The 27,117-nt window shown below is 39.2% G+C and overlaps 1 protein-coding gene across 2 annotated transcripts in view; it reads left to right on the top strand.

Moving 5' to 3' along the window:
• The first annotated feature begins 3,402 nt into the window (after window positions 1-3,402).
• Window positions 3,403-27,117, top strand: part of slc1a7b (solute carrier family 1 member 7b) — a 31,318-nt gene continuing 7,603 nt past the window's right edge. For both annotated transcript variants that reach the window (XM_068318939.1, XM_068318938.1), the window contains exons 1-6: window positions 3,403-3,543; window positions 18,193-18,272; window positions 20,538-20,753; window positions 26,295-26,337; window positions 26,435-26,666; window positions 26,783-26,882. In XM_068318939.1, the coding sequence (XP_068175040.1) occupies window positions 3,403-3,543; window positions 18,193-18,272; window positions 20,538-20,753; window positions 26,295-26,337; window positions 26,435-26,666; window positions 26,783-26,882 (812 nt within the window). The remainder of the gene's footprint in view (window positions 3,544-18,192; window positions 18,273-20,537; window positions 20,754-26,294; window positions 26,338-26,434; window positions 26,667-26,782; window positions 26,883-27,117) is intronic.

The following is a 27,117-nucleotide window of genomic DNA, read 5'->3' as shown; positions in this document are numbered from 1 at the left end:
CATGGATACAAATGGGTGATCGTAACACACAATCATTTGGAGACAAAGTACTTGGAAATTTAAAGTGTATGTTCAGCTTGAGGTGCTTTAAAATTGATGAATTAAGAGGGACAAATATAGAAATTAAGCTGCATGAGCGTTACATGAGATAAGTGGCTGCCACTGTGTTAGGGTTTAAAACTATAACCTATAGAATGTAGCTACAGCTGCACTACTCCTCAAAATACTCTAATTAATATTTTTTAGACTGACCTAGACATATGAAATATCTTCTGTTTAATTAACACACAAGGAGATAGCTACCCTGAAGTCTATCCAATAGTAAGATGAAAATTAACTTCATTTTAGATAATTTTATTATATAGAGAAATAAAAAGTTTGAGTAGAGCTTGCTATTATCTCTACATCCATAAGAATAGCAGCATCTCATCTAAAACTTGGTTAATTGCATGCAAATCTCTCAAAACATGTAGCTTTTTCTTTACCGTGATTAGGATTAAATGGAAAGATTAGGTTCTGTACAAGTCTCTTAAAATGTAACCTAAATAAACTTGACCGCATCCTGCCACAGAGCGAAAAGGAGATGACAGCTGCAAAAATAACAGTGTTATGGATCTCATGAGAGAAACACCAGCAAACTGTACATTTATTTGAAGGTCCAATCAAATGCATTTGTGCTAATCCCCGACATTCAAAAGGTATTTATACATGCATTACTAAATGAAATCCATGGAACTGCAAAGTCCTCTCACATGCCACCTCCTTGCCACGCAGCAGAGCGATCCTTTAAATACATTTTGTCATTTGGACACTGCTGTAGAGCACACACACACACACACACACACACACACACACACACACACACGCACGCACGCACGCACGCACGCATACACATACACAAAGGGCTTAAAGCTAAATCTAATTACAGTCACTAAATCTCTGCTAATATGAGAAGTAGAATTATAACTTATCTTTACTTATTTTTCTTTGTTTTATTCTCTCCATTCACATCAAGTATGTTTCTCAATAGGAATTTTAGACTGTTCAAATGTAATTTTTCGTGTGGCTCCACAGTGCACTGCCGGGCGCTTGGAATGTCCCCGACCTCTCATCCATAGGTCAGCTGGGATAGGCTCCAGCAACCACTGTGACCCACAAAAGTGGAAGTAGCAGTCAGGAAGATGAATGAATGAATATTTCATCCGAATTTGGTTGGACTGGTGAGTATATGGAGAGTGATTAGTGGATATTCATTGTTTGTCGTAGGTGGTGTGATAACTGGCTATCCCTCTGAAAAGGTGACCCTGCAGATGGGCTGATGACATTGAACATCGAATAACAATTATCAGTATCGCTATCATTGTGCTGGAAATCAGTACTCACCACGGACTGAAAATGTGTATAATCCAAAATACTGAAAGCATATTCTACTTTGGAACATTGACTTCTTGGAATTCTTTTTGTACACCAGAGACAATGTATTCTCCCATAAACAGATTTGATTGTGTTATTCTTAGTTGTTTTTGGTAATCAGTGCACAACTGTGTCTTAACAGCAGATGGTGGTGATCTGCACACTGGGACTAAAATACAAGAGTTAATCATTCAATTTGAGCAGAAAATGGCTTAACAATGGTGGAAATGTCTGTCAATGCAGCAAAATAATGTTACCTGTCAATATACCTTGAAACAAATCAGTTAGTCTGGAACTAATCGGGACAGCAAAGAGAAATAGCAAACAACTTTGAAAACACTCTAGTTTCCAGGCTGACGATTTATATTCTCATGCAGAACACTTTGCTGCGGACCTCCCCAGTGTTTGGCAGTCGTTGTTCCTCCTGCTGCTCCTGTCAGGATTCATCTACATAACCTTTCAGTGAGAGGTCAAATGTATTTTGCTGTGTTATTATCATACAGTTACAGGCAGTAAACCGCAATGCAATCTTTGAAGAATTTTACATGATTGTATGATGAATCCCAGAATACTGTAGATAGCAGAGCATCTTGGGAAGGTCAATGCCTAAGATGCTCTGGGCATTGATGTCCTCTCTGCCGGGTCCCTCACCAAACATTTCCTCTTCTCATGGCATGTCAGGCAATCACACTCTCTTTTCAACTCATTCATGCTTCACAACAACCTGTATTATTGGAATGGCCTTGACTTAGGAGACACAATCTTCACATAGATTGAACATGTGGAAGAATTCTACAGTGCAGTCCATATTGTCATCTGTTTGTCTTAAATTTGCTCTGTCTATTCCCAGTTTTCTTAGTTCTGTTGTGTTGCAGGATCTTACTGGATTACTTGAGTACATGGACCTGAAGGAGGTGTCTAATAAAACATGGACTATCTCTCTGTTCCCAGACAGACCATATGACTGCGACATAGACCTTCTCCCAGGCTTGTCTCCTGTAGGGGTAGGCTGTACTCATTATCGGCTTCATAGACAAAAGCAATGGAAAAATATGTCCAGGAATGTCCAGGATTATGTCCAGGAATCATCTTACAATTAAGTGTTCCATTCATTTTTTGTTTTTGTTCCTTCATCATCTAACATTCTTTGTCATTTCAGATCCTGTTCCACCCTGCCCCATTTGCAACCTGTTCATTCCCTTCACCTCACTTTGGAGGTGAACCTGCACGTCCCACTTCCAGTTCACACTCTAAAAGTTTTGATACGCGGGTCTTGAACTGGTTCCCAGCCCAAGACCCAGTCGACTAAAATAAAAGATCTTTTTTACATTATTGTTTAATCATGAGTACAGCTGTTTAATGATTTCAAATTATTTATTAATCTGCATTCCTTTGTTCTGTTTGTTTCTAAAAATCAAACAGACAGAACAAATCCATTTGATAAATGATTAATATCACAATGTTACACAAATGTCAACAGATATAACAGAAACTACATCATCCAGCCCAGCGTGAATTACATACTTCCTCCAGCTGCTACCACACCAGTAACATACTGTAGGTTATTCCTGCAGCCTTGATACCCGAAGAACATCTTATGTTGGGAAACACCACGAAAACACTTCCTCAGACCTGTTTAATACAGTAGTGCACTAACAGGATTGGTGTTGTTAACCCTTGGGACATGGTTGCCAGCTGTTCCATCCCCCTGGCGGTGGGTAAGCACAGGACCACTGATGGGTGGAGCAGGGTGGCTCGGGGTTGCTTGGAGAGCAAGAGGATCGTCTGAGCTTAGCAGATTGCCACAGAGAGAGGATGTGAGGGATGCTGAGCCTGAAGTTACTTCGCATTGGATTGGATATTTGATAAGGAGTCATCCAGCCTGGAGGTTTTCTTCATCTACTCTTTTGTTTCTCTATACCTGGATTTTAGCCACTGGCTTGGGTACATTAATGGGTTGCTGTTAGGACACAGGACAGGTGACTCGCAATGGCCATGGCTTTGGATGCAGTGTGGTTGAGGGTGAAAAATGTCTGCAAGCAAAACGGGCTCCTCATCATGTCAGTGCTGGCTGTGGTCATTGGGTGTCTTTTGGGATTCTTCCTGAGGACCCGACGCCTCACAGAGCAGGTCAGTCTGTCTCCTCCTCCTCATCCTATGTGACTTCATGTCACCATAAGAACACAGAATCTTATATTGTGCCCATAGGGTTTTTGCACAATTTCACACTGATAGAAAGTCATTCTTCACTGATTCACACATCTGTGAATCATTCCATGTTTTAGTCATTCACTGGGTGCCATCTACACTACTTCTTACATAGGACATGCACAGCACTTAACATTACATAACACACTTATGAACATGCTGTAAAATAAAAAAAATGTCAATGTGATTCCTCTAACTGGAACAACCTACAAGCTTCATAGGCATATGCACACATGTGCAGACAGAAGGGAATATTTGGTTAAAGATTGTAAAGCTTTAATCAAATGACATTTGAATATAGTTCTCTGGGAACTGGAACATATGTCAACTTGAAAGATTTAACCTGTGTTCAATTTGGAGGGGCCTTGAAACCCCCAGAATAAACTAGCAAAAAAGTACATGTATAGTTTAGTTTTCTACTTTAAACCCACTTAATGAATCATATTTGTTATACTTTTATTCATATTTGTACAGAAGAGGGATTTTAAATAGAAAAAAAACAATAATGTATTGATTCTTTAGCTGAAACACTAGCCTCTAGTAAGTGCTTCATTCACTTCTGTAATTTTGATTATACTTTTCCATTTTCCAGGAAACTATTTCTGTTGCTGTCATTTCTGTTTAAAAGTAAAACAACAGACTTAATATTGGCTTAAAATAAGATTATATTATGGACCATAACAATTTTTTTCAAATGGTACAAATATATTATTATTCCATAGGAACAAAAATTTGGCATTAATACCTCAGTGAAAAATATTATATATATTTTATAATGTGATATAAATCTGGCTATTGGAAACAACAAGTCTTAAGACATGGAGTATCATCTGCTGTTCACGCTGGCCAGTGAGATCCCCTTCTAATGTACTTCTAGAGGATGTGAAGGACACAGGAAAATACAAGAGACACCCTGACACACAGCTGATTCTATTCTTTTAATATCGATATTCCTTTTCCCAGTGAAAATGCATTCTAAAACATATCTGAAAGTACAATGATAAGGATGTGACCACCTCTCTACAATGAAGATTCAGCATATTTCAACATCATTAATGGTTTTGAACGTTTAACCCAGGTGTGTCTTTCAAAATGAGCATCCATGTCCTTATGCTTATGCTTGCTCTGGAGGGTTCAGTTGAGTTTTTCTGTCTGTCAAAGCGCTTTGGAATGTCTGTTGCCATGATTAAACGCTATATAAATAAAACTTGATAGATTGTTTTATTGAACCTTTATAACAGGGCAATTTCCCAGTGAAATACTTAATGCATACGGCAAAATCTTTTCAGGTATCCCATTACCTGTTGCCATTTAAATGAAAAAGTCGTAAATATCGAATCAGTACCAGGTGGTGTGCTTGAAAGATTTTTCTGATGTTTTACATATTGAAGGATGAATCGAAAGTGTCACAGCTACACACATCTGGGCTAAAAGCAACACCCAGGCTTATGCTACATGTCACAACTTCGGCACATTGCTATAAACCCCAACAAGCAGCTTTATGAAGGGGCTCCATAAACAAAATGCAGCCTTATTTTTACCATCTCCCCTTGGACTAAAGCTCTGACATACTCTTAAAAAACTCTAAAAATAGCCTCTTCCTACTTCACTCTCACAATAGGGGATTACAATTCAATCAGATAAATGCTTTGTCTCATTGTAGATCAAATAAGAGTGGCTGTCAGTGGGACACATGATCAGATACACAGAAGCCACAGACCTTTACATGTTCAGACCCAGGTCCCTGTGTTTTAGGGTCGAGATCAAAGAGAAGAATGTAGGCAATCTGTCTTTGACTGTGCATGTCTGTCAGAATTTGCACTTGTATAGTTAGTTCTCAACATACAGACACAATTGGTTCTGAGAAGTTGCTTGTAAATTGAATTGTTTGTAAGTCATTATTTATTAAATTTCAATCTACAAACATCATTTGAGGTTATTAAATGTCTTTACTACTTTGAATATGTAAGTACTATTCCCTAAGACTCACCAGAAACAATTACTGGACATAAAAACAACACACAATGAAATAAAATCCAGTTGCAAGTTTCGAGTTAAGTCGACGTAGATTATATGAGGGTTTTAAAAAAAAATACCTGTAAAAGTAAAAATCAGGTTTTCGTCTGTCCACCAGACGTTACAAGCACATAATGTAATGTTAAGGTAAAATAAATGAGAGTGATATCATATAATAATATATCATATTAAAATATGTGGGGTGGCACTGTGGCACAGTGAATAGCGCTGTCACCGCACAGCAAGATGGTTCTGGGTTTACGTCCCGCTCTGTGCAGAGTTTGCATGTTCTCCCCGTGTATTCGTGGGTTCTCCCTGTGTTCTCCGGCTTCCTCCCACATCCAAAAACATGCGCTTCAGGTTTATTGGCTGTTCCAAATTGTCCATAGGAGTGAGTGTGTGCGTACATGCTTGTCTGTGTCTTTGCACGGGTCCACGGTGCACTGAGTCCAGGGGGCATCCTAGGACAGAGTCGGCCTTTCTAATCAGCCTATCCAGTCTCCTCCTGTCGGTCGCAGTGATGCTGCTCTCCCAGCACACCACCCCATGAAAAATAGGGGCCACCACGGTGCCATAGAAGGTCATAGAAGGTCATAGAAGGTCGTAGGTGTCATAGAATCTGTTGGCTGTATGATAGCGTATCAGTGCATATGTGTGTGCCCACATACCTGCCTGGCACAAGAAATATGACCTAAGATGACAGTGATCTATTTATGAGGGGGGTGGTAAAGATCCCCCCCCCCAAAAAAAAATTGTTAAAGGCTACTGATTTTATACCAACCTGCTAAACTGTCTTCAAACAAAATACACACAGTGCAAAAAAGGTCTGGAGGACCTGAGGCATGGAGATCTTATTCAGACAGACGATGGAATAACAGCAGAAATGTTTACAACTGAAACTGCAGTTGTTTTTACACCTAGCACTCATTCAAATTTAACCTCACCAGTCCTATGTTAAAATCAGATTATTAAAAGAACCTTTTCAAAATGTTCAAAAAGGTTCACAGAAAGATGGTTAGCGAGTTTACTTTTAAACTGAACCGTCTTGCTGTGAGGCAACAGCAATAGCACTTCTACTGCATGTAATTTACCATCACCAAGTACAAATGAGGAGTGAATGAATAATGAATACACTGTAAAAGCATCTTTGAATGCCCTGAACAGCGCTATCTAAATCTCATTCATTATTGTTATTATTGTTATTATTATAATCGCCACCCCAAGATTGGATCACATGGTGTTTTTAAAGCTTTGTAGCAAAGAAAGTCTGTCAAATAGATCACTGCCGTCATCTTAATGCGACGATGTAGATGTGAAACTCAACTGTTTTGTTTTTTTTTATTTGGAGCCGATCGACTACGGAAAACCAGATATATGATTGTTCACATTTAATCGTAGAAAATATGTTCAAATTTCTCACCAGACGCTGACCATAACTAGTAGTCAGGTAGGGGTCAGCTGCTAACAGAGATTGAACAAGGAAATTAGAAGAAGATGGAGTGTTTGGAGACAAAAATGAGGAGATTTTTGAAGGATCGGCATGCTGTGGAGCTGTTTTATGGTGAGGAAGATGGCAATGTTGTTATTTTATCTTCTTGAGGAGATGACCCAGTCATGGTCCGGAGTAATGAATTGTCATAGATGACTGGTAAGACAAACTAAACAGGAATATTTACATCTTTAGTTTGTTTATTTTTCTATTGCAAATTTTATGAACCCATTTTATATGCATATAACCTCATGTATTTATGTAGGTTTACGTATACAGAAGATCAAGGCTGAAACGATAAGTGAAGAGAATCTATTTGAATTCGCCTTCCATCCATACATATGAACAATAATCTGAACAACTAAAATTTTTTAAAATATTATTTTCATGTGTCTGTATACATATGTGTCTTATTTTCACGTGTCTCTGGATAGAGGAAAGTGGAGCCTCTATCCAATAGGGCATGGAGCGGAGGAAAGACCAGGGTCATATCTCCACAGGCTCAGCCACACCATCACTTAGACCCCTGGAGAGCTGGATATGACCCTGACATTGACCACTGGATAAAATTTGATTACATCTCAATTTTCTCTCAATGTTATATTTGCACTGTTGGAGGATGCAAAGCTCTCTGTTATTTTACAATTTGTTGCGAAGAATTACAGCTGAAGTTTGAGTGTTTGCTTGGAGTTTCAGCTAAAAGTACCTACGAGAATAGGTACTAAAATGTTTTTATTCTAAGCATTTGTATATAGCACTACTTTAGTTTAATTTTACATTTACATATTTATGGTAGCAGCCTCTATTTAGTTCCAAAACAGTTCAGTAAGCATGTTTGTGGTTTGCATTGCAATTTTTTTTTTAATCAATTAAAATGTTATTGTTTGTGTATAGCGGTGGTTAGTGCTGTCGCCACACAGAAGGTGGTTCCGGGTTCGAGTCCCACTCTGTGTGGAGTTTGCATGTTCTCCCCGTGTCTGATTGGGTTCTCTCCGGGTTCTCCGGCTTCGTCACACCACCAAAAACATGCACTTTAGGTTGATTCGCTGTTCCAACTTGCCCGTAGGTGTAAGTGTGTGTGTGCGTGGTTGTCTGCGTCTCTGTATAGCTCCGTGGTGCACTTCACCAGATGGTGAACTGCAGAAAAAGATGCCGAGCATCATGGGTATCTCAAACATTTTCTTATGTGGTATATAGAGACAAAAATCAAGGGTACTAAACTACCAAAATAGGCTCAGCGGAAAGGGGGTTGATTGAGTGAAAGAGTCGTTTTTAAGAAAATGTACACAACATTATCTAGACTAAACCATTTAGATACAATCAGTTTGTAAAGAGAGGTCAAAATATTTTATTCCAGTTTTATGCCAACAGCGTATTTCTATATGAAGATGGGAGCACCAGAACTCAAAATGATGAGTGTCACTGAAAGTGGAGTACATTCAAAATTCAATAAGTGACATAAACTTAATAATAATAATAACAGAGCTACAATCCTTCACACATACTCCATGGGAACCTGCAGGATGAAAAAGCACAAAAATTCCTGCAAAGAGGTAGGTTAGTTAAACATGATGACAAATAAATGTCTGGAAAATAGCAAAAGGAGACGATCTATGTATGACTGCGTTGTCAATAACAGGATATCTAGGAACAAGTTTTTCATCTGATTTATTAGAAGTTAATTTGTTAAAATAATGCAAAGAAAAGTTATGTAACTGATAAGTGAGAGATGCATCTTGAATTCTAATGCAGAAAGCGTAATTATACCCAGATTAAAAATCAGCTTGTGAAGAAGAGGTTCATTGCCGCTTCTTTCAACCTGTGGAGACAAAGACATAAATGTGGCATGACCACATCACGGGTTAAGTGTTTGCACCACTAACACTGACACGCGAATGTGAGAAAATACATGGAAACAAATGCAGTACATGCAGACAAATACATGCATGCTAGTTACTGCAACAGAGCAGAGACAAACCTTCTCTGCTGGACGTACGGGAGTGCTGATCCTGCTCTTACACAGCAAACTAAGCTCTCTCCGCTTAATGCCCAACAGAAAAGCTCTTTAGCTGTCATTATGCACCCAAACCGTCCTGCAGCCCCTCAATCCACCATCCTCTGCTCAGACTTCACTAACCTCCCTTTCACTTCCATTAGCTCTATACTATGCACAACTTGTACTCACCGATCACTCATAGCATTAAAACCACTGACATGCTTGACACTGTAATCATGTCAAGACAGGATGTATTTATTTATCTATTAAAAACATTCCCTGCAAACATACAGTACACTCACAAACCTACACAGAATGTACTACAGAAAATGAATGAAAGAACAAATAGACGAGTCACAGGAATTAGCAGTTGCAATCCTAAAGTGGCTGGTCCTTTATTTTGAGTGTTTCCTAGCACCAAATTAAGTCTGTGTAGACAAAAGCAAAAGTTGGTCTTATCCCCCAGAGCTATTCTCTGAGGGATCAGGGAATCTTGTCCTTCATTGGGAATATAAATGAAATTGAAATAAACTGATTTTATTTTAATGAAAATCATTTGGGGCGCACCAAAGAAGGAGCGGCCCGCCACTCTACCCCCCCCTGCATGCCTAAAGGCCCCTTTGTGTGTTCGTGTGTGTTACAGGGGCCTGTAAGTACATATTAACATATATGCATGTGTTCAAAACTAGAGTGCGCTCTTAATTTCCCTTCGGAGATTACTAAAGTATCCAAAATTTTTAAAAAAGAAAAAGAATTTCAGAATGAGGAACTAATGCAGACATGGAGCAGGAGGAGAGAGTCAGTTCACAGACTTCTTAAAACCAAATAGGGTCAAAAACATAAAAAGTAGTCCAAATCAGGCAACAGTATCTAAAGGATGTGGAGGGTTCAGGGTGTAAATAAATACACAATTTCTGTACACTAGTGAACTGAGGAAACCAGATGAATCAATCCAAGACAGCACCCGGTAACATCCAGAAATAGTCAAAAAACACCAGGGGTCTGTTTCACAAAGCAGAGTTAACAAACCCTGAGTAAAACCTGTGAGTCTGGGTTGACTTATCCTAAGCTTTCAAACCCAGGGCTTCCAGTTTCTCAAAAGCCGCTCAGGGTTAGTTTTAGCAACCCAGGGTAAGTTCATCTAGAGTTTAGGAGGTGCGACACAACTCTAATGAGCCGTTATCAACTCAACCTCGATTCGGCGAGTCACCATGACGATAGATGAGAAGTGCTATGTATACTTTATCGCAGTCGGAGTACACATTTTTATCTATGCATATGCTGACTTTGAGTACATTTTCCAAAGAAAGAGCAACTGAAACCATGGCTGCAAAGAAGAGGGAGATGGTGTGGGAGTCAGTGACTCAGACTCAGGTTAAATGCAGTTTGTTGTATTCACGGTAAAATTACAGAGGGAAACAGCTTGAATAGTCTATTAATTTATGTCATTGAGGTGCAATCCAACGGGGACAAGCACATGATGGCAGCAGCTGAGAATTAAGTATAAAAACATCGTTCACACAGGTCAAACTTCTGCATCATCTCATTAGGGATCCTCCTTATTTTGATTATGTTTGACATTGTACAGTGAATATTAAATGGATGTTTGACTGTTCAATTGCTTTATCGATGACATAATGCTCTTTTCACGCACATAAATGTCCTCTCATCTATATTAATTTTTGTAAAATAATAAAACCAATTTAAACTTTTTAATATTATTTAAATAAAACAGTCAATCAGCACCTGCATGTTACAAGAACAGTTCACAAGAAAAATATTCATACTATTGTATATACCTATATTATATAAGAACTGAAATCAAGAGCTGGCATCTAGGTCCTTTGCATGGTTTCCTTGATACAGTAACAGCCAAAACTTCCTTAGTTCTGACATCCAGTAGCTGTAAGCATTGATATAGCATTGTGCTGTTAATAACAACTTTTAGCATTCTGGGTTTTATTTGGTGTTTTTATTTCATGACACACACAGGAGTTACTAAATGATTATTAAAAAAAAGAAATTAACAAGAATTTGAAGAAAACAAAGGTGGTCTAATATTTTATGTTACTGATGGTTCTCTTCCCATTGCTTAACATTCAGTTGGAAAATAGAGTAACATTCAGCCTCCACTGAAGTATTAATACCTCATCCTTTTTTAACAGAACATGGCTGGACAGTAGCAGAAGGGTTAATATCCACAGCACAGATTGACACAGTGAGATAGACGCTGAGTAAACACCAGCGGTTCACTCTGTGGAATTCATATGCAACTGCATGTTTTAATGTCATGTATTCCCAGCTATCCGTTAAAGAAGTTTATAGCATTATAGGAGGTGTGTGATGGATCGGGACGTGAAATGGTACCTATCATGAAGATAAATATCTTGATATGACAGGACATCTGATCACGGTACGATAATATTTAATTCACTCTGAATTAATACTGAGCCTTCACCGATGGGATCCTAGTCAAATGTACAGTACATGCTATGTTTGCATCTAAAATACCTCTAAAATACAGGGTTGGTTTTTTTTTAACAACAAACTATGGTAAAACTCCATCCAACAGAACGAGGAAAAAAAATGTGAGCAGCTATATATGAATAAGGATGGAGTCAGAGGAAATTGTGGGTTTCTGGAATAAAACCTGCCGACCTGTGTTGACTGCATCGTCCGTCGACCTGCACAGGAATGGTTCCTGGGTGAGGTCTGCACTGTTAAAATTGCATAGAATGATGAAGATAGAGTCCCATTATTATTATTTTTTTCTAATTCTGCTACCTGGTTAGCTAACTGTGTAGTGCAGCTGTTACACAGGCCTTGCATGGGATGTAAACACCAAACAGTTAAAAAGAGTTAAAACAGTATGCAGTGAATTTAAAGTCCCTTGTTGAGACTCCATCAAGAGCTCCCCGAAAAAATTCCTAGCTGCTGTCCACTGGGTGAAGCTGTAAACCTCTGTTGTAGATGGCCATAGAATGGTAGCAAAAGCAACATAAACATACAGAGTACTACAGAACAAAGTACATAAGCAGCCATCTGTCCCCTTTCATATCCAAGTACTCATACAATATAATTGTTGATATATAAATTTAAAGCTCCTTTAACGTAACTTACATAATCACAAAATATTTTTCAGTTGATGGCCTATGACATAGATATCTCTTTTGCATATTGTTACTTGTTCTGTCAAACATATTTCTATTATGTTCATACAGCAGCAACAAACATACAGAGCAATAAATGTGCCTTGTGCAACATCAACATGGGTCACAAAGGGTCACAAGTAGAAAGATTAAGGCTGCATTCAGACTGCAGGAATATCAGATTTCCTTCCATATCCGATGTTTAGGGATGACTGTCCACACTGTTTTTAGCAAATGTCCAAATGCGATCCGGCTCTGTTCAGACTGGGCTACATTATCAGCCAATCTGACAGGTTGTCGTAGCAACGACAAGGCGTCATTCAGTGCATGTAATGTGTGAGGTCTATAATTGCGATGGCGTCAACAAGAGCAACAATGACAAACAAGAAGTTTTGTTACCTTAGCATATTGGCGATATCACTGTCTGGTAGAGCTGGAGAAAATCTCACACACACCAGATATTGTCAACTTCCCTTTTTTATTGCTCCTTAATTCGCAACGCTCTTCCTTCTAATGCCTTGCTCTCGCGTCGCGGATATGACGTCTCAGACCGTCATATCCGATCAGAGTGTTTGGAGCAGTTCAGACTGAGAAGCATCTTGTCCGTATTCAATATGAAACTACCTCCTAAATGTGGTTTCAATCCCTCTCGCAAAAATCAGATATCATGAGGTATGGGACTGTTCAGACTACAAACGAGATATCCGATATCAATCTGTATGGGCTAAAAATCGGATATAGGCGACCAGTCTGAACAAGGCCTAAGAGTATGTTGCAATTATCTCCGCATTAATGAGTAAATCCATATGGATGTTAGTGTTCCTCAAATGTTTTTTTATCTAACAGATCACAGCTTCAACCAAGAAAGTGAATAAATCCAACACGTTGAGAGATAAATCACACCACCATGGAATTCAGAGCTCATGCTATTGGCTTGGAACTCATGGAACTCATGCAATTGGCTGACAGCATACCTGTGTGCACTGTGTTCCAAGACTCATTGTCTGCGATAACCCGTGTTGTTTTGTTGTGTTCGTGTGCGTGTTGCCCTGAGTTGGACTTCGTGTGCATGTTCTGCATGACTGAGAAGGGGGCGTGAGAGCGAGAGTGTGAGTGTGAGTTTGAGTGTGAGCGGGAGATTGTTGTGAATTCTTGTTTGTTGCATTTCAAGGCTGGATAAAGACCATTCAAGGAATATCGTGTGCGTCATCCTTGCCCACCATAAGAAACACTGAGGGTGTTACAAGTCAGAGTGTGGGAAAAGGTAATAACGATATAAGGTGGTTTAATATCAGTATGGGGAGGATTCATAAATGTTTAAATTACCATAAATAATTAAATAGTTTGTCGCTATATCGTGGAATTTTGTTTTTTGCAGGTGGTCATAGAACGCATGAACTGTGACTAACAAGGAATTACTGTAGTGCAAGGTAATAATATTGGTAATAATACTGAGGTAATAATAAAAAATTGCCTCAAGGCAGTTTCCAGGAAGTGGAAGTAAAGAACCCTATTTTTCCCATATGAGCAAGCAGTTTGGGGATGGAGGCAATGAAAGAATTCCCTTTAACAGGTATAAACCTTGAGCAGAACCAAAGACTCATAGTAGGTGAGGTGACACAGAGAGACAGACACAGAGAGAAACAGACGGCTTTCAGCAGGAGCAGACGGTTTCTTCTGTCTCCTATTGTTGCTATCTCTCTCATATTCATACGGACTCTTCCTGATTCTCTGCAAAATGATTAAAGGAGGAAAATCGGAGGAGTATGAGAACAAAAATATGGAGGATATTCTGGACTGGATGGTCTCTTTGGTGAAAGAGTTAAAGAGCGAGTTGAAGAGCGACTTTGATAAGGAGTGAACTTGATAAATCAGGTAATGACTTTGATGAATAGTTGGAAGAAAAGCTTGATAAAAATCTGGTAGAAAAGCTGAAACTGGTACTAGACTGCATGGAAAAAATGAAAAATGTATATTTTTGTTCAGTATAGATTTGGCAAAGGTGCCGATAGGAATTACGGTATGATGGTATTTATGTTAGCCTTTGCCAGCAGCTTTAGGTTTGATTCTGTCACCTGGCTCTGAAGACACACCACAGTACGGCTCATGGAGCTGCTAACCTTACATTTCTGGGAATGTAGATGCCGATCACCAAAGTGCCATTCTCAGTGGTTGGCATTGATAAGTGGGGAAACCTCTTAGAAATGTGAATGGGATGGCGGTGGACCAAAGTAGGCCTCTGATCAGTGATGTTGTTCGTAATAACAATAATATTAATAGGTTGGGGTGTCTATAGCTTTATTTTTTCAAAGAGATTCAAAGCAATTACACTGAAACTGATTGTGCCACAGTTATATAGACTGATTATCCAGGATTTCCAGCATATCAGCATCAAGGCCGTGCTAACACTAAACGTAAATGCACTGATAAACTGAAAAAATTCAGAAAAAAAGTCAGAAAAAATTATATGTATGTTCTATCATGCCATGAAGCTGCCATGACATTATTTTTCAAAGGCAGGAAAACAAAAGATTATGCTGTTGTATTGAAAAGAGAGATTAAAATCACAATTAAAACACTTTAATTTGTTCAGGATAGTGTAACATATACATATACACATATACACATATAGAGTTCATTTTAGCTCAAGAAAGTAGTGCACCCCTGGGATGCAGTTCAACAAAAATTTGTGCATCCCAACATGTTTAGGCATCCCAAAAGTAATAACAGAATATACAGTAGAAGAGTACGTAAGGATTGAGTTTTGCCATAGTACAATATAAAAACGAAACTGTTAATTTTAATGTTTTTATTGATAACATCATAACTGTTTAAGTAAAAAAGAAAATAGTAAAATTATATATTAGTTTTATTAAATGTTTAAGCAAAGTAGCCATTTAAACAAAACATTTTAGATATAAAGAAAGATGTAATAGTTTTTTCACATCCCGCTTCAAAGCGGTGATGTATCGCAATTGTCAGTGTTGTGTGTTTGTCCGCCTGTCTGTCTGTCCGTTCATCTGTCTGTTCGTCCACCAAATATCTTTGCAACTGTTGCAGGTTGAAAGATGAAACAAAAAGCAGATTACGCGAGGATTGAAAATGAGATGATGACCTTCACCTTGGAAAAACTAGGTCAAGGACAAATTTTAAATTTTGTACACACCGGATAAGATAGAAAGATCAGGGAGACGGCCAGTGTGAGATCTAGTGCTAGTGCTCTGAAAGTGGGTCAGAGCACTAGCTTTGATCTTTGACCTGTGCGAGTAGGTCAGGGTACAATTTTGCATTCGGGGGTGTTGTGGGATGTTGCATTCTGTGACTGCCTTGGTTCTAGTTTCACAGCAAACATACAGAAAACTGGATAATTTAGGAGAAATTTGTTGTCTGATGAAACTAACCTATATGGGAAGAGCTGCAAAATTCAGTGGAAAGGGTGACATACCTGTAATATGAAAGTAAAATCAGATATGGGAAATAAGTTTTCAAATTTTAATATGCAAAAGAAATCTTCTGGAGGGCTTGAAGCGATGGTTCAACAAATTCAATTCAGAAGAGGGAAAATACCCATTGGGTCTCACATAAATGAACACAATATAAAATAGTAGAAATACACCTTTCTGAGTATGAAAGCACGAAAGGGGCAACATAGACATTCATTTTCAAAATCATGTACAAAATATTATTAGATTGTGATGTTCCTGCCAGTAACCATGGAGATTATTTTCTTTCATGTGCATGTCTATCAACCCATGCGTCACAGTTTCTAACAGTTACTAATTCGCATTCTGGAAAGTAAAAAGACTAATAGATGGGCAGCTCCATCGTGGAACCTCACAATCCTTATCATGTTTTGTCAGCCACATGTTCACCATAACATAATACTTTTCTTGTTATTGATGAACGTTAAATATGATATAGAAGTCTTATCTCGGATAATATCAGCTTTGTTTCTTCCACTCACCTGAAATATGGCTATTTCTTTACCCGTTCATCTCTACAAGAGAGAATTTAGTCTCTCCCACAGCTTTAGCAGAGCTCATTCTATCCAGCTCAACAGAAAAAGTACACTATTACTAGAATTAGTCTACTAGTATTATTGCTGAAATGAAAGACAGCATTGTTTCTTGGATTGCACATAAATTTATGTAAAACTAACCAATCAATGATAATTTTATATGTTGCTTATTATTAGAAACTAATGCCAGACTACAAATATAAAAATTTTGTGCCATTTTAGGGTGTGCTTTCTTTTCTATGACATCAAGTATAATATATACTGCATATATTACTGCATGCCTACAGGCCCCTTGTGTGTTCTTGGTTGTTTAAGGGGCTTGTAAAAAAAACCCCAAACAGCCCACGTACTTTGCGGTTAGTGCATTCCAGGAACCACACGCCATTAAGGGATCCACGATCGACATCATGACCTATTTATCTTATTATCTTATTATTTATGGTAATTTAAATGTTTATGAACCCTCCCCATACTGATATTAAACCACTTTCTCTATATTACCTTTTCCACACTCTTATTGACTGTTTAAAGCACTTTTGTGTCTCACAAAAGTCTGAGACCGACGGAACAGAGTGCACTTCCAGATGCAGTCAGCCAATAGAACGCACGTACGGTATCACGTGACTGCCTACCAAAAATCAGCGATGAGGTGGAGTCGCGAGCCTTTGATATGCGAATGCACACTGTATATGCATATTTACTAACAGACTAACCACATTATTATTATTATTATGAAAACATAATAATTTCCCTACGGGATCATTAAAGTGTACTTCTTCTTCTTCTCCTCTTCATATAATATTTTTGAAAGATCATCCATGAGGAGAAGGTTCTGTAAGGCAGCAGAGGCTCCTCAGCTAGTATACACTTCTATGCAGTGGAGCAGATCTTACCCTGCATCATTGATTTAGTGTAAATTCAGCTTTCAGACTAGATGACCAGTAGACATCAAACACAATAATGGTCCTTGTATTTCATAGAGTATGCTTATGTTGTAGGAAGGACTTCTGAACAGTGAACGAACCCATAATGTATTTCTGTGCATGGAGACATTCACCAACATCAAGACTGAAGACAATTCAGATCAGGTTGAAATTTAGAGCCGGCAATTTAGACCATAGACTACCTGTAAGAAAACTGTCACAACCTGCCTCTTATTTCATATTATTTTGATCATTGATGGGGTTGTCCCCATGTAGGAAACAAGTGATGTATTGGGTCTCCTGGGGATAATTGCCATTCAGGTATAAGTAGGAACCAATGATCAGATTTCTCCCAGGAAGCATTTTTTGACCACTGAATGCTGAATTCAGAATGTTTTGCTATTTCATGCTAACTATTGTTTGAGTTAACTGAGAAACTTAATGGAAATAAAACAGAGTAATCCCCCCTCCTCACGCCCTCAGTCAGCTGGGATAGGCTCCAGCTCCCTGCCACAGCGGATGAAGTGGTTGTGAAAATGAATAATGGAAAAGACAGTAAATGTTGTGTCTAAGTTTTTATTATGAGGACGCACATCAGCGCCCCATTCACATAAGTGCAGTGGACTACCTCAGTGGCTTAGAGCTTGGCTTAACCTCTACACCCCCGAGGATAAATACCTGAAGGGGAGGTGACCCCCCGCCCCCCATTTTTCCCAACAAATTGCACCCTGGTGTAAATCATGTAATGAACGACATTATACATCTATTTTTTTCTTGTATTCTTAAAATAAATTCTTCCTACGAACTGGAGGGTTTTATGCAGATATGTTTTCAAGTTGTTGAAGGGGACTTGTCTGTTTTCAGTTCCAGTGCTGCACAACTTAACAAGGCTTTCCTTCATTTTTACAGTAATCTCCTTTTGATTTGATGTATAATGGTGTTCTGACCAGTGATGTCCTTTCCTTGTCTCTTCTTTACAGGAGGTAAAATACTTCCAGTTTCCCGGGGAGCTGCTAATGAGGATGTTGAAGATGCTGATTCTTCCTCTTGTCGTGTCCAGGTACCGAAGTCTGACTCCTGTCCAATGCAGTCCGAATAAAACTGTTGACCTATCACCTTTTTTCTGCTCTATTCTAATCTAATGTATCATTTAATATTGGCCTTTTCAATAGTACTGTGCGCTTTCTGAACAAAGAAACATCTAACCTTTTAAAATTTATCAAAGTTAAAAAACCCGACAAACTAAGAAAAAAAAAAGAAAAACCGGAGTAAGAGTCATTTCAAGGCAAGGCACACTGATCTCCCACCTTGTATAGAACACAACCCTTTGCAAAGAAAAAAAAAACAACTAAATGCAGCACCACATACAATATGCTGCTGATGTGAGGCGGAATTTGGTTGCGGATGTGTGTGATGGATTGGGATGTGAACCGGTACTGATCATAAAGATATCCTTCTGGATATGATGAGACATCTAAATGCGATACAATACTATTTAATTCTCTGTGAATTAATTCTGCCTCTCCATCAATGGGATCTTCGTCAAACGGATAGGCCATGTTAAAATACAGATTTCCTTATAAAACCGAACTGTGGTAAAACTCTCCATCTGACAGAACCATGAAATGAAATGGCTTGAACAGCTTAGAAAACAGGGCAGAATCAGAGGAAACCCTGGGTTTCTAGAATTTAACCTGCTCCCGACTAGGTTAGCTCTGGAGAGTCTGTTACTACGGTAACAAACCCAGAGGTTCAGTTTACCTCGCTTCATGAAACTGGACAGGGTTACTCTTCTGACTCTGGGTTAAGTTACCTCCCTTAGTGAAACCGGAAACCTGGGTAAGTTAACCATGGTTAATTTACCCAGGTTTTCCACTAAACCTGCTTTGTGAAACGGCCCCATGGATGTATGTTTTGTCCACGTGGATGTATGCACTTGAAGGTAACTTAGGGTAAATGCATCAGCTCAGTGGGGCGATCTTTGTGTGTGTTCAAGGATATATGTGTGTGTGTGTGTGTGTGTGTGTGTGTGTGTGTGTGTGTGTGTGTGTGTGTGTGCGTGCGTGCGTGTGTGTGTGTGTGTGTGTGTGTGTTTGTGTGTGTGTGTGTGTGTGTGTGTGTGTGTGTACTATCAATACTTCCTATTTAAGAGATGGACATTTCACAGTTTGTTGACCGTGCTACACATTAATCAAAAGAAAGGGAAAATATTTGACACAGGGAGGATTGTTTGCATTTAATTAGAAAGTTCAACAAATTGTGCAATATTGAGTCTGTACAACTCTGAACCACTGAGGCACTCCATGAACGCTGAGTACACATGAAAATCAGAAAATCACATGCAAAAATGAGTAAATCTCCACACATTAAATATTGTAAATCATGATCTTTAAAAATCGGAAAATGTCCATCACTAACATATAATGGGTTTCTATTTGAATATGGTCGCCTAGTTTTTATTTCCAAACAGCAGATATCAACTCATACACACACACACGCACGCACGCACGCACGCACGCACACACACACACACACACACACACACACAGACACACAGACACACAGACACACACACACACACACACACACACACACACACACACACACACACACACACACACACACACACACACACACACACACACACACACACACAGTGTTTCTTTTTATCGATGTATCATAAACTGTACATCTGTATCAGAGAATAAATTACATGCTACTTACACAGCTATAAGTATACGGTATGTTTTTTTCCTCCACTTTATTTAAGTTATTTATTAGTTTTTTTTATTTTATTGCACTTCCAGTCTTAGAACGTCATGAGAATACCGCTTCTTTTGTTGTACTGTTGTGTCAGATTGAATTTCCACTTCATGGGATCAGGAGGCGGTAGTGTGGCGCAGTGGGTAGCCCTGTCGCCGCACAGCAAGGTGGTTCCGGGTTCGCGTCCCGCTCTGTGCGGACTTTGCATGTTCTCCCCATGTCTGCGTTGGTTCTCTTCGGGTTCTCCGGCTGTATGGATTTCATGTGTAGCAGCCAAGATCTATTATGTACACTCACATCACATATACAAAAAACCTTGCTAATGCACAATACATTTCAGCATTTCTTCCATTTACAAAACTATGCATCTGAAACGCTGCACCTACTCAATATAACATCATGCTTGTATTCTAAACACAGAGCAGTAAAAGCCCCTCTGAATGCTTTGGCTTCATCAGAAGTGCATTGACAGATTCTTCTTGATGTGATCCTACATGAAGATAACAATATTTTTTATATGCTGTTCTCACACATTTAACCATTAGTCTGTTTCCTCTTCCAGTCTGATGTCAGGACTGGCAGCCCTTGACGCGAAGTGTTCCAGTCGGCTCGGACTTATCACAGTGTCTTATTACTTGTGGACCACCTTTGTGGCAGTCATAGTGGGGATCATCATGGTGTCCATCATCCACCCAGGCGGTGCAGCCCAGAAGGAGGATTCTGAGGACAGTGGCAAGCCTATTATGAGTTCTGCTGATGCTCTACTGGATCTGATCCGGTAAGACCACCATACCTTCAGTCTTACTGTTGCAGCATATCTATGTCAGCCTCTTTGTCTGATTAAGTGTAGTGGGGAATTGAAGGGGTGACTCAGTTGAGTGCAATCAGTTCATTATCACGTTTTCTTCAGTATGTGTTTGCACTTAAAAGAATTAGTCCCGTTAGAGTTTGACCTTCATCGTGTGACTCATTGAGAATCTGTCCTTATAATTCAGTAGCCCATAAGCATCCTTATTAGTTTGAAATTAAGAATAGCAACATTTTACTCATGGCGGTTTTCTTCAAAATATAATTTTAAAAAATAGAAAAGCAGCTTTTTACTAACGGTAGTTTTCTTCAGGATATATATATAAAGGCTTTAATCTGACCTTAGTTGAAGTCTGAGTTATTTTTTAAAAATCTTTTTTTTATCAATTAATGGTGAATTTTCCGAAATCCTTATAAACATCACCAGATGTCTCCAGATCAGACTGGGTTATAGGGTAGACGTTATTGGACTGCCATTGTCATGGATCAGGTTAGGACCTACAGTATATGCAGGACACCACTGAAGAAGCTTTCATTCATAGTTTAATAAATGAATAAATAAAAATCCAGGAAACACAAGAAAACTCGAGCCCAAAAGTTCAGCCCCACCTCCTGCCACACTGCAGCACAGCAGTGCAACAAGAGACAAATACATAACCCTGTCTAAAAATTAAGTTGTGTTGATCACAACATTGTCGATATTATCCATGAAGTCAAGAACAAAGCTCATTTAATTACGCATGTCCCAAATTGGTAAAGAATCTATGAAATGTACAGATGTATAGTTAATTATTTTACTCAAAATGGCTTTAAATGTGACTTTTTAGAGGATATTTTGAATTTTGGTGTCATTGATCAAGACGAAAGCATGCTAAATGTTGCACTTTCTGTATGGCGCATATCATCGTATTGGGACATTACAGTACAATAAATATTCACTGATAAATAATAGGTCCCTGATAAATGACCATATAAGGATTGTGTCTGGTTAAATGGTCTCTGAGCATAAGATGAGATAATTGCTGACATCACATGGGCTGTTTTCTTTGACCTCAGTTAGTTTCCCTGAGATGATGACATTATCCTGCATAACTGTATTTACTGCATCATGACTTCCTCTAAAGTTCCCTTTAATTTATTGGTTCATAATCACAGACAAGTCAGCTTGACTTGCCTGCTAATGATGTGAGCATTTTCCTATGATGTTGGGGTACATATTTAAATATTCACATCACTGATGATCTTTGTCCATTGCAGGCACTTATCAGAACAATGTCTTTTCTGTTTAACCATTTTGATTCTGATATGTTGTTAATGTATGGTTTATACTGGTTTATTGTTTGTTAATTTAATTAACATTTTGTTGATGTGTTTTTGTATGTGAGGATTTGTTATTTGCGACCTTGATTTGATTACAATGTTTTGCGCAGTGTTGTTTTTTTTATTTATTTTGTTTTCCAATTTGTCATTTACTTGAAACCATACCTGACAAAGTAAAGTTAAAAATACAACCTGTCTTCTTCTTTTCCTTATGGCTTTTCCCTTCAGGGGTCGCCACAGCAAATCAATTGCCTCCATCTAGCCCTGTCCTTTGCATCCTCTTCTCTCACACAAACTACCTTCATGTCCTCTTTCACTACATCCATAAACCTCCTCTTTGGTCTTCCTCTAGGCCTCCTGCCTGGCAGTTCAAAACTCAGCATCCTTCTACCAATATATTCACTATCTCTCCTCTGGACATGTCCAAACCATCTCAGTCTGGCCTCTCTGACTTTATCTCCAAAACCTCTAACATGTGCTGTCCCTCTGATGTACTCATTCCTGATCCTATCCTTCCTGGTCACTCCCAGAGAGAACCTCAGCATCTTCATCTCTGCTACCTCCAGCTCTGTCTCCTGTCTTTTCTTCAGTGACACTGTCTCTAGACCAAACAACATCGCTGGTCTCACCACAGTTTTGTACACATTTTCCTTTCTTTTCAGCTGAAACTCTTCTATCACACATCACACCTGACACTTTTCTCCACCCGTTCCATCCTGCCTGTACACGCTTCTTCACCTCTTTTCCACACTCTCCATTGCTCTGGACTGTTGAGCCTAAGTACTTAAAATCCTCCACCTTCTTGATCTCTTCTCCCTGTAACCTCACTCTTCCACTTGGGTTCCTCTCATTCACACACATGTACTCTGTCTTATTGCGGCTAACCTTCATTCCTCTCCTTTCCAGGACAACCTGTAGTTTGTACAAAAACCTAATCTTGCAAAGTGAACAATGGGTACAGGCAAACTTTAACGATATTCATTTTAGTACATTTCCCACATTGTCATCATAGAACAAGCGTTGAAAGTCTGCAAAGCTTTCTCCCAGGAATACACTGAGGCCCCGTCCACACGATGACAGATTTTTTTTAAAACGCAACTTTTTAAAAACGAATCAAAAATGATTCGCGTCCACACGACAGCATTTTCAAAAAAATCTCCATCCACACGTAAACACAGCAGTGTGTTTTGCAAAACCATGTGGTGGCAGTATTGAGTCAAATTTTATCCAATAGGAATCCTCCCGGTTTTGTTGTCACAACACACGGGCCCATAATTATGACGTCACACAGGTTTTCGTTGCAGGCAAGACGTCAGCGTTTTTAGTCGCAAATACGTCGTTCACACGACAACGCAGTCCCAGCGTTTTTTTAAAAAATCCACCTCGGCCAGCGTTTTTAAAAAGTTGCGTTTTCGTTCCGGATATCTGCGTTGTCGTGTGGACGGAAGGCGTAAATGCAACAGAAAAGTTGCGTTTTCAAAAAATCCGTCATCGTGTGGACGGGGCCTTAGTCTACTTTGATGCTGGTGTATTAGAGTAGAGTATTAGTGTATCACTCATCACTCATAATTTTAATCAGTTCTTTTTCAATGTCAATATTTCGATTGTCACGTGAGTTGCATGCACTGATGACATTTGTCAAGACCAGACATGAACCTCAAAGCATCCCAGTGTTTTTTTTAGACTGTGTGGATTTACCACAAATCCTGAGACAGGATTAAAACATTGTTTGTCTTAAGCTTTTCAATTCTTGTGTTCTGAGATGACTTCACGGTTGACCAAAAAACATTAAATCCTCTTTATTAGATGAGGTCACTCAGTTTCTAAGACCCAGTATCAGTAAACAGGATAAACAGGCATACATCGTCTCTCTGTGAGGCTTCAGAGCCACAATGTGCTACAGAGATACAACCAATTTTAAGAAGCACAAAATACTCTGTACAGCATGCATAACTTAAGAATCCCTCTTCCATTGATGGGCATCATTATAGTACTTTTACAGTCTTGTGTAGCATAATAGTATGTTCTGGAGCTTTGAAGTCAAAACTGGCATCAAACAGGGATGTCTCCTGTCACCATTTATCTTCCTTCTTGCTATTGACTGGCTCATGTGGGAAACAACTGAGGGGAAAAGAAATGGGATCCAGTGGACAATGTGGGCGCAAATGGATGATCTTGAATTTGTGGATTACATACTGTAGTTCTCCTTTCACATACACAGATACAAATGCAAGAGAAGACAAAGGCTCAAGTGATGCAGAGCCACTTCAAAATCAGAAATTCCACCTTTTTAAACAGCACTGGCCTAGAGGTGTAAGAAGCTTTCACCTACCTTGGCAATGTTGTGGACACAGGAAGGACAGATGCCGATATCTTAAGCAGATTTAACAGGGCTAGAGTGGTGCTGATTATGCTCAGAAAGATTTGAATCCTCCGACACCAATCTTTAACTCCAACCAACTTAAACGGCAGCTATTCAGTAGCAACCTCCAGTAGCAGGCAAGAAGAGCAAGGCTGAAGAGGAAAAGAAGAACAAGTAGAAGAAGAAGTATACTTTATTGATCCTGCAAGGGGAAATTACATAGTCACTCAGGTTAGTATTTTTAACAGTATACAGGCCCCCTGAACACAGCACACAAGGGGGCCTTTAAGCATGCAGTTAATACATACATATCTCACTACACACATTGGGAGGCAGAGTGACGGGCAACGGCTTCTGGAACGCGCCCCAATTGAGCAGCTTGTAGGGGGGACGGCGCCTTGCTCAAGGATGCCTCGGCAGTGGCTGGGAGGTGAGCTGACACCAAGAAGAGGAGGTAATAGGACAGTACTGATCTGCCTGTGTAGGCAGATTCTGTAGTAATTTCAACATTTGTTGAACGAGTAACTTTTTTATAGTTGCTCCAGCCGCTATAAAGCAATTCAACTGACGTGAGTGGTTTATTATTTTCTGCTGTGTGAGCAACAGAGCCTGAAAATAAGTTTCTTAGAAATTAAAATGTACTTTGTTCGGCGGCACCAGTTCAAAATGTTCCCAGACTTGGGATCCCTTTCTGGTTGGATCCATTGTAAAGAAATTATGATGTAAACTGTCTATCAGCAATCAAACGCTAATGTGATCAGTCCAAGGGATATTGACATGATAAGCAGCGCACTGTGCTGTTTCATCCATTCTAACACACCTCGGACCGGCCGGTGTTTCAGATCACCCATTGATCCAGACCACTAAAGTGTTTCACCTGGTGAATGGGGCGCTTAGTGTTCCGGTGCACTTGGTGTGCCAAACGTCATCAGTCACGTGGTTTTTTCCATGTTTGAAGCAGGCTCCGGAGCAGTGCTTCACATGGGAACGTCCGCCGAGTCCGTGGAGTGCATCGGAGCACCGGAACAAAGAGGACATCACTAGTCCTCAGCTCTCTGACAGATTGTTAGTGTTCGTTTATACTTTCCAATATTCCAGTTCTGTGCTACTATCCTATATTGATTCTGCCTGTTTTCTATTGGATATGTTTTTCTGTTCTGATTGGTTCGGAATTAAACTTTAGATTTGGACTTCCCACAACTGCTGTGCTATTGTGTTTTTCCTGCCTGTAGCATGACTAAACTTTAGTTTTGTGATTACTGAAGGCATCTAGGGAAAATTAAAGCAGTTGAACCAAATGTCTGTCATGTTTCTTAAGCTTCATAAATTATTTATAATGTATCATCTAAATATGTGGGAAAAAACCATGAGGTGCTGAATTGCATCTGCAGTCTACCAGACCAGTACAATTTGGTTTATTTAGACAAGTATCACAGATACACAGATACACAATATATTCTTGTTTTTCTCATGTAGTTTGTTTCCATTACGTTGCCTCCATTAATGTATAAAATCATGTTTTCTGTCACCAGCTCTTGTGGAAAGACAGTCTCCTGCTCTGTATTATGTTAGCCTGTCCAATTTGGAACCTGATGGATATGATTCACTGTCATTTTATTTAAATCAAAAGCTCTAAAACGTCTGCTTTATTTTTTGCTTTGTTGTGAAGTAAGGTTCTACCTTACCATAAAAGCAAGCATTCCATCTAGCAGGACAAATCAGTCTCCTGGAATAGTTGTTGAATTGTTAGAAAAATGCCTACCCAGAAAAGCATACAGGACCTGATTGCTTCTTTGTTACTTAAAAAAATAGTCTTTCTTTGCTTTGCAGCAATATGTTCCCATCTAACCTGGTCCAGGCCACATTTCAACAGGTAAAATCTTTAATATCATGCTGTGTTATTAAACATACACAACAAACAAATTACACAAATGCAAATCTGTCTCTGATTCTTTCTCTGTTCCCAACAGTATCGAACAAGTAGTGAATATACTGTGATGGCTAAACCAACCATGAGTAAGGCCCAGTCAGAGTCCACTACACGGCGAGCGCTTATCTATGGTATCCAGGATGATAACGGGACAGACATCCAGAACTTCGCACTGGACCTGACTCCGCCACCTGATGTTCTAATAAGAACTCGGGAAGGAACAAGCGATGGAATGAATGTGCTCGGAATTGTTATTTTTTCCGCCACTATGGGTGAAAATATTCAAATTCTTCTCTAAGTTCCATTGTGCACCTTTTCACTTCACAGTGAATTTGTCTTTATCAATTAATGTTTTCGTCTTTTTCAAGACTGCTCTGTGTATTTTTAGGTATTATGCTGGGAAGGATGGGGCCAAATGGCAGTGCCTTGGTGAACTTCTGCCAGAGTCTGAATGAGGCAGTGCTTCGAATTGTTGCCATTGTTATATGGTAATGATTTCTTGATGTTACTCCTTAGCAATAACAAGCTATTAAGGTCTTCCTTTTGAAAACCCTTTGACTGCCTGCATCATAAGATCAGAAAAGTGATGTGGCCTGATGCTGTAGTCCCCAACCCCTGGGTCGTGGACCAGTACCAGTCTATGAGTCAATTGGTTCCATACTGCACAGAAAGAATACACATCTCAAATTATTTCTGTTTTATTTACTAGCTGATTCTGTATGA

This window comes from Antennarius striatus, chromosome 7, assembly GCF_040054535.1.
Source record: "Antennarius striatus isolate MH-2024 chromosome 7, ASM4005453v1, whole genome shotgun sequence".
Taxonomy (NCBI): Eukaryota; Metazoa; Chordata; class Actinopteri; order Lophiiformes; family Antennariidae; genus Antennarius; species Antennarius striatus.
This window is presented reverse-complemented; position numbering and strand designations above follow the sequence as displayed.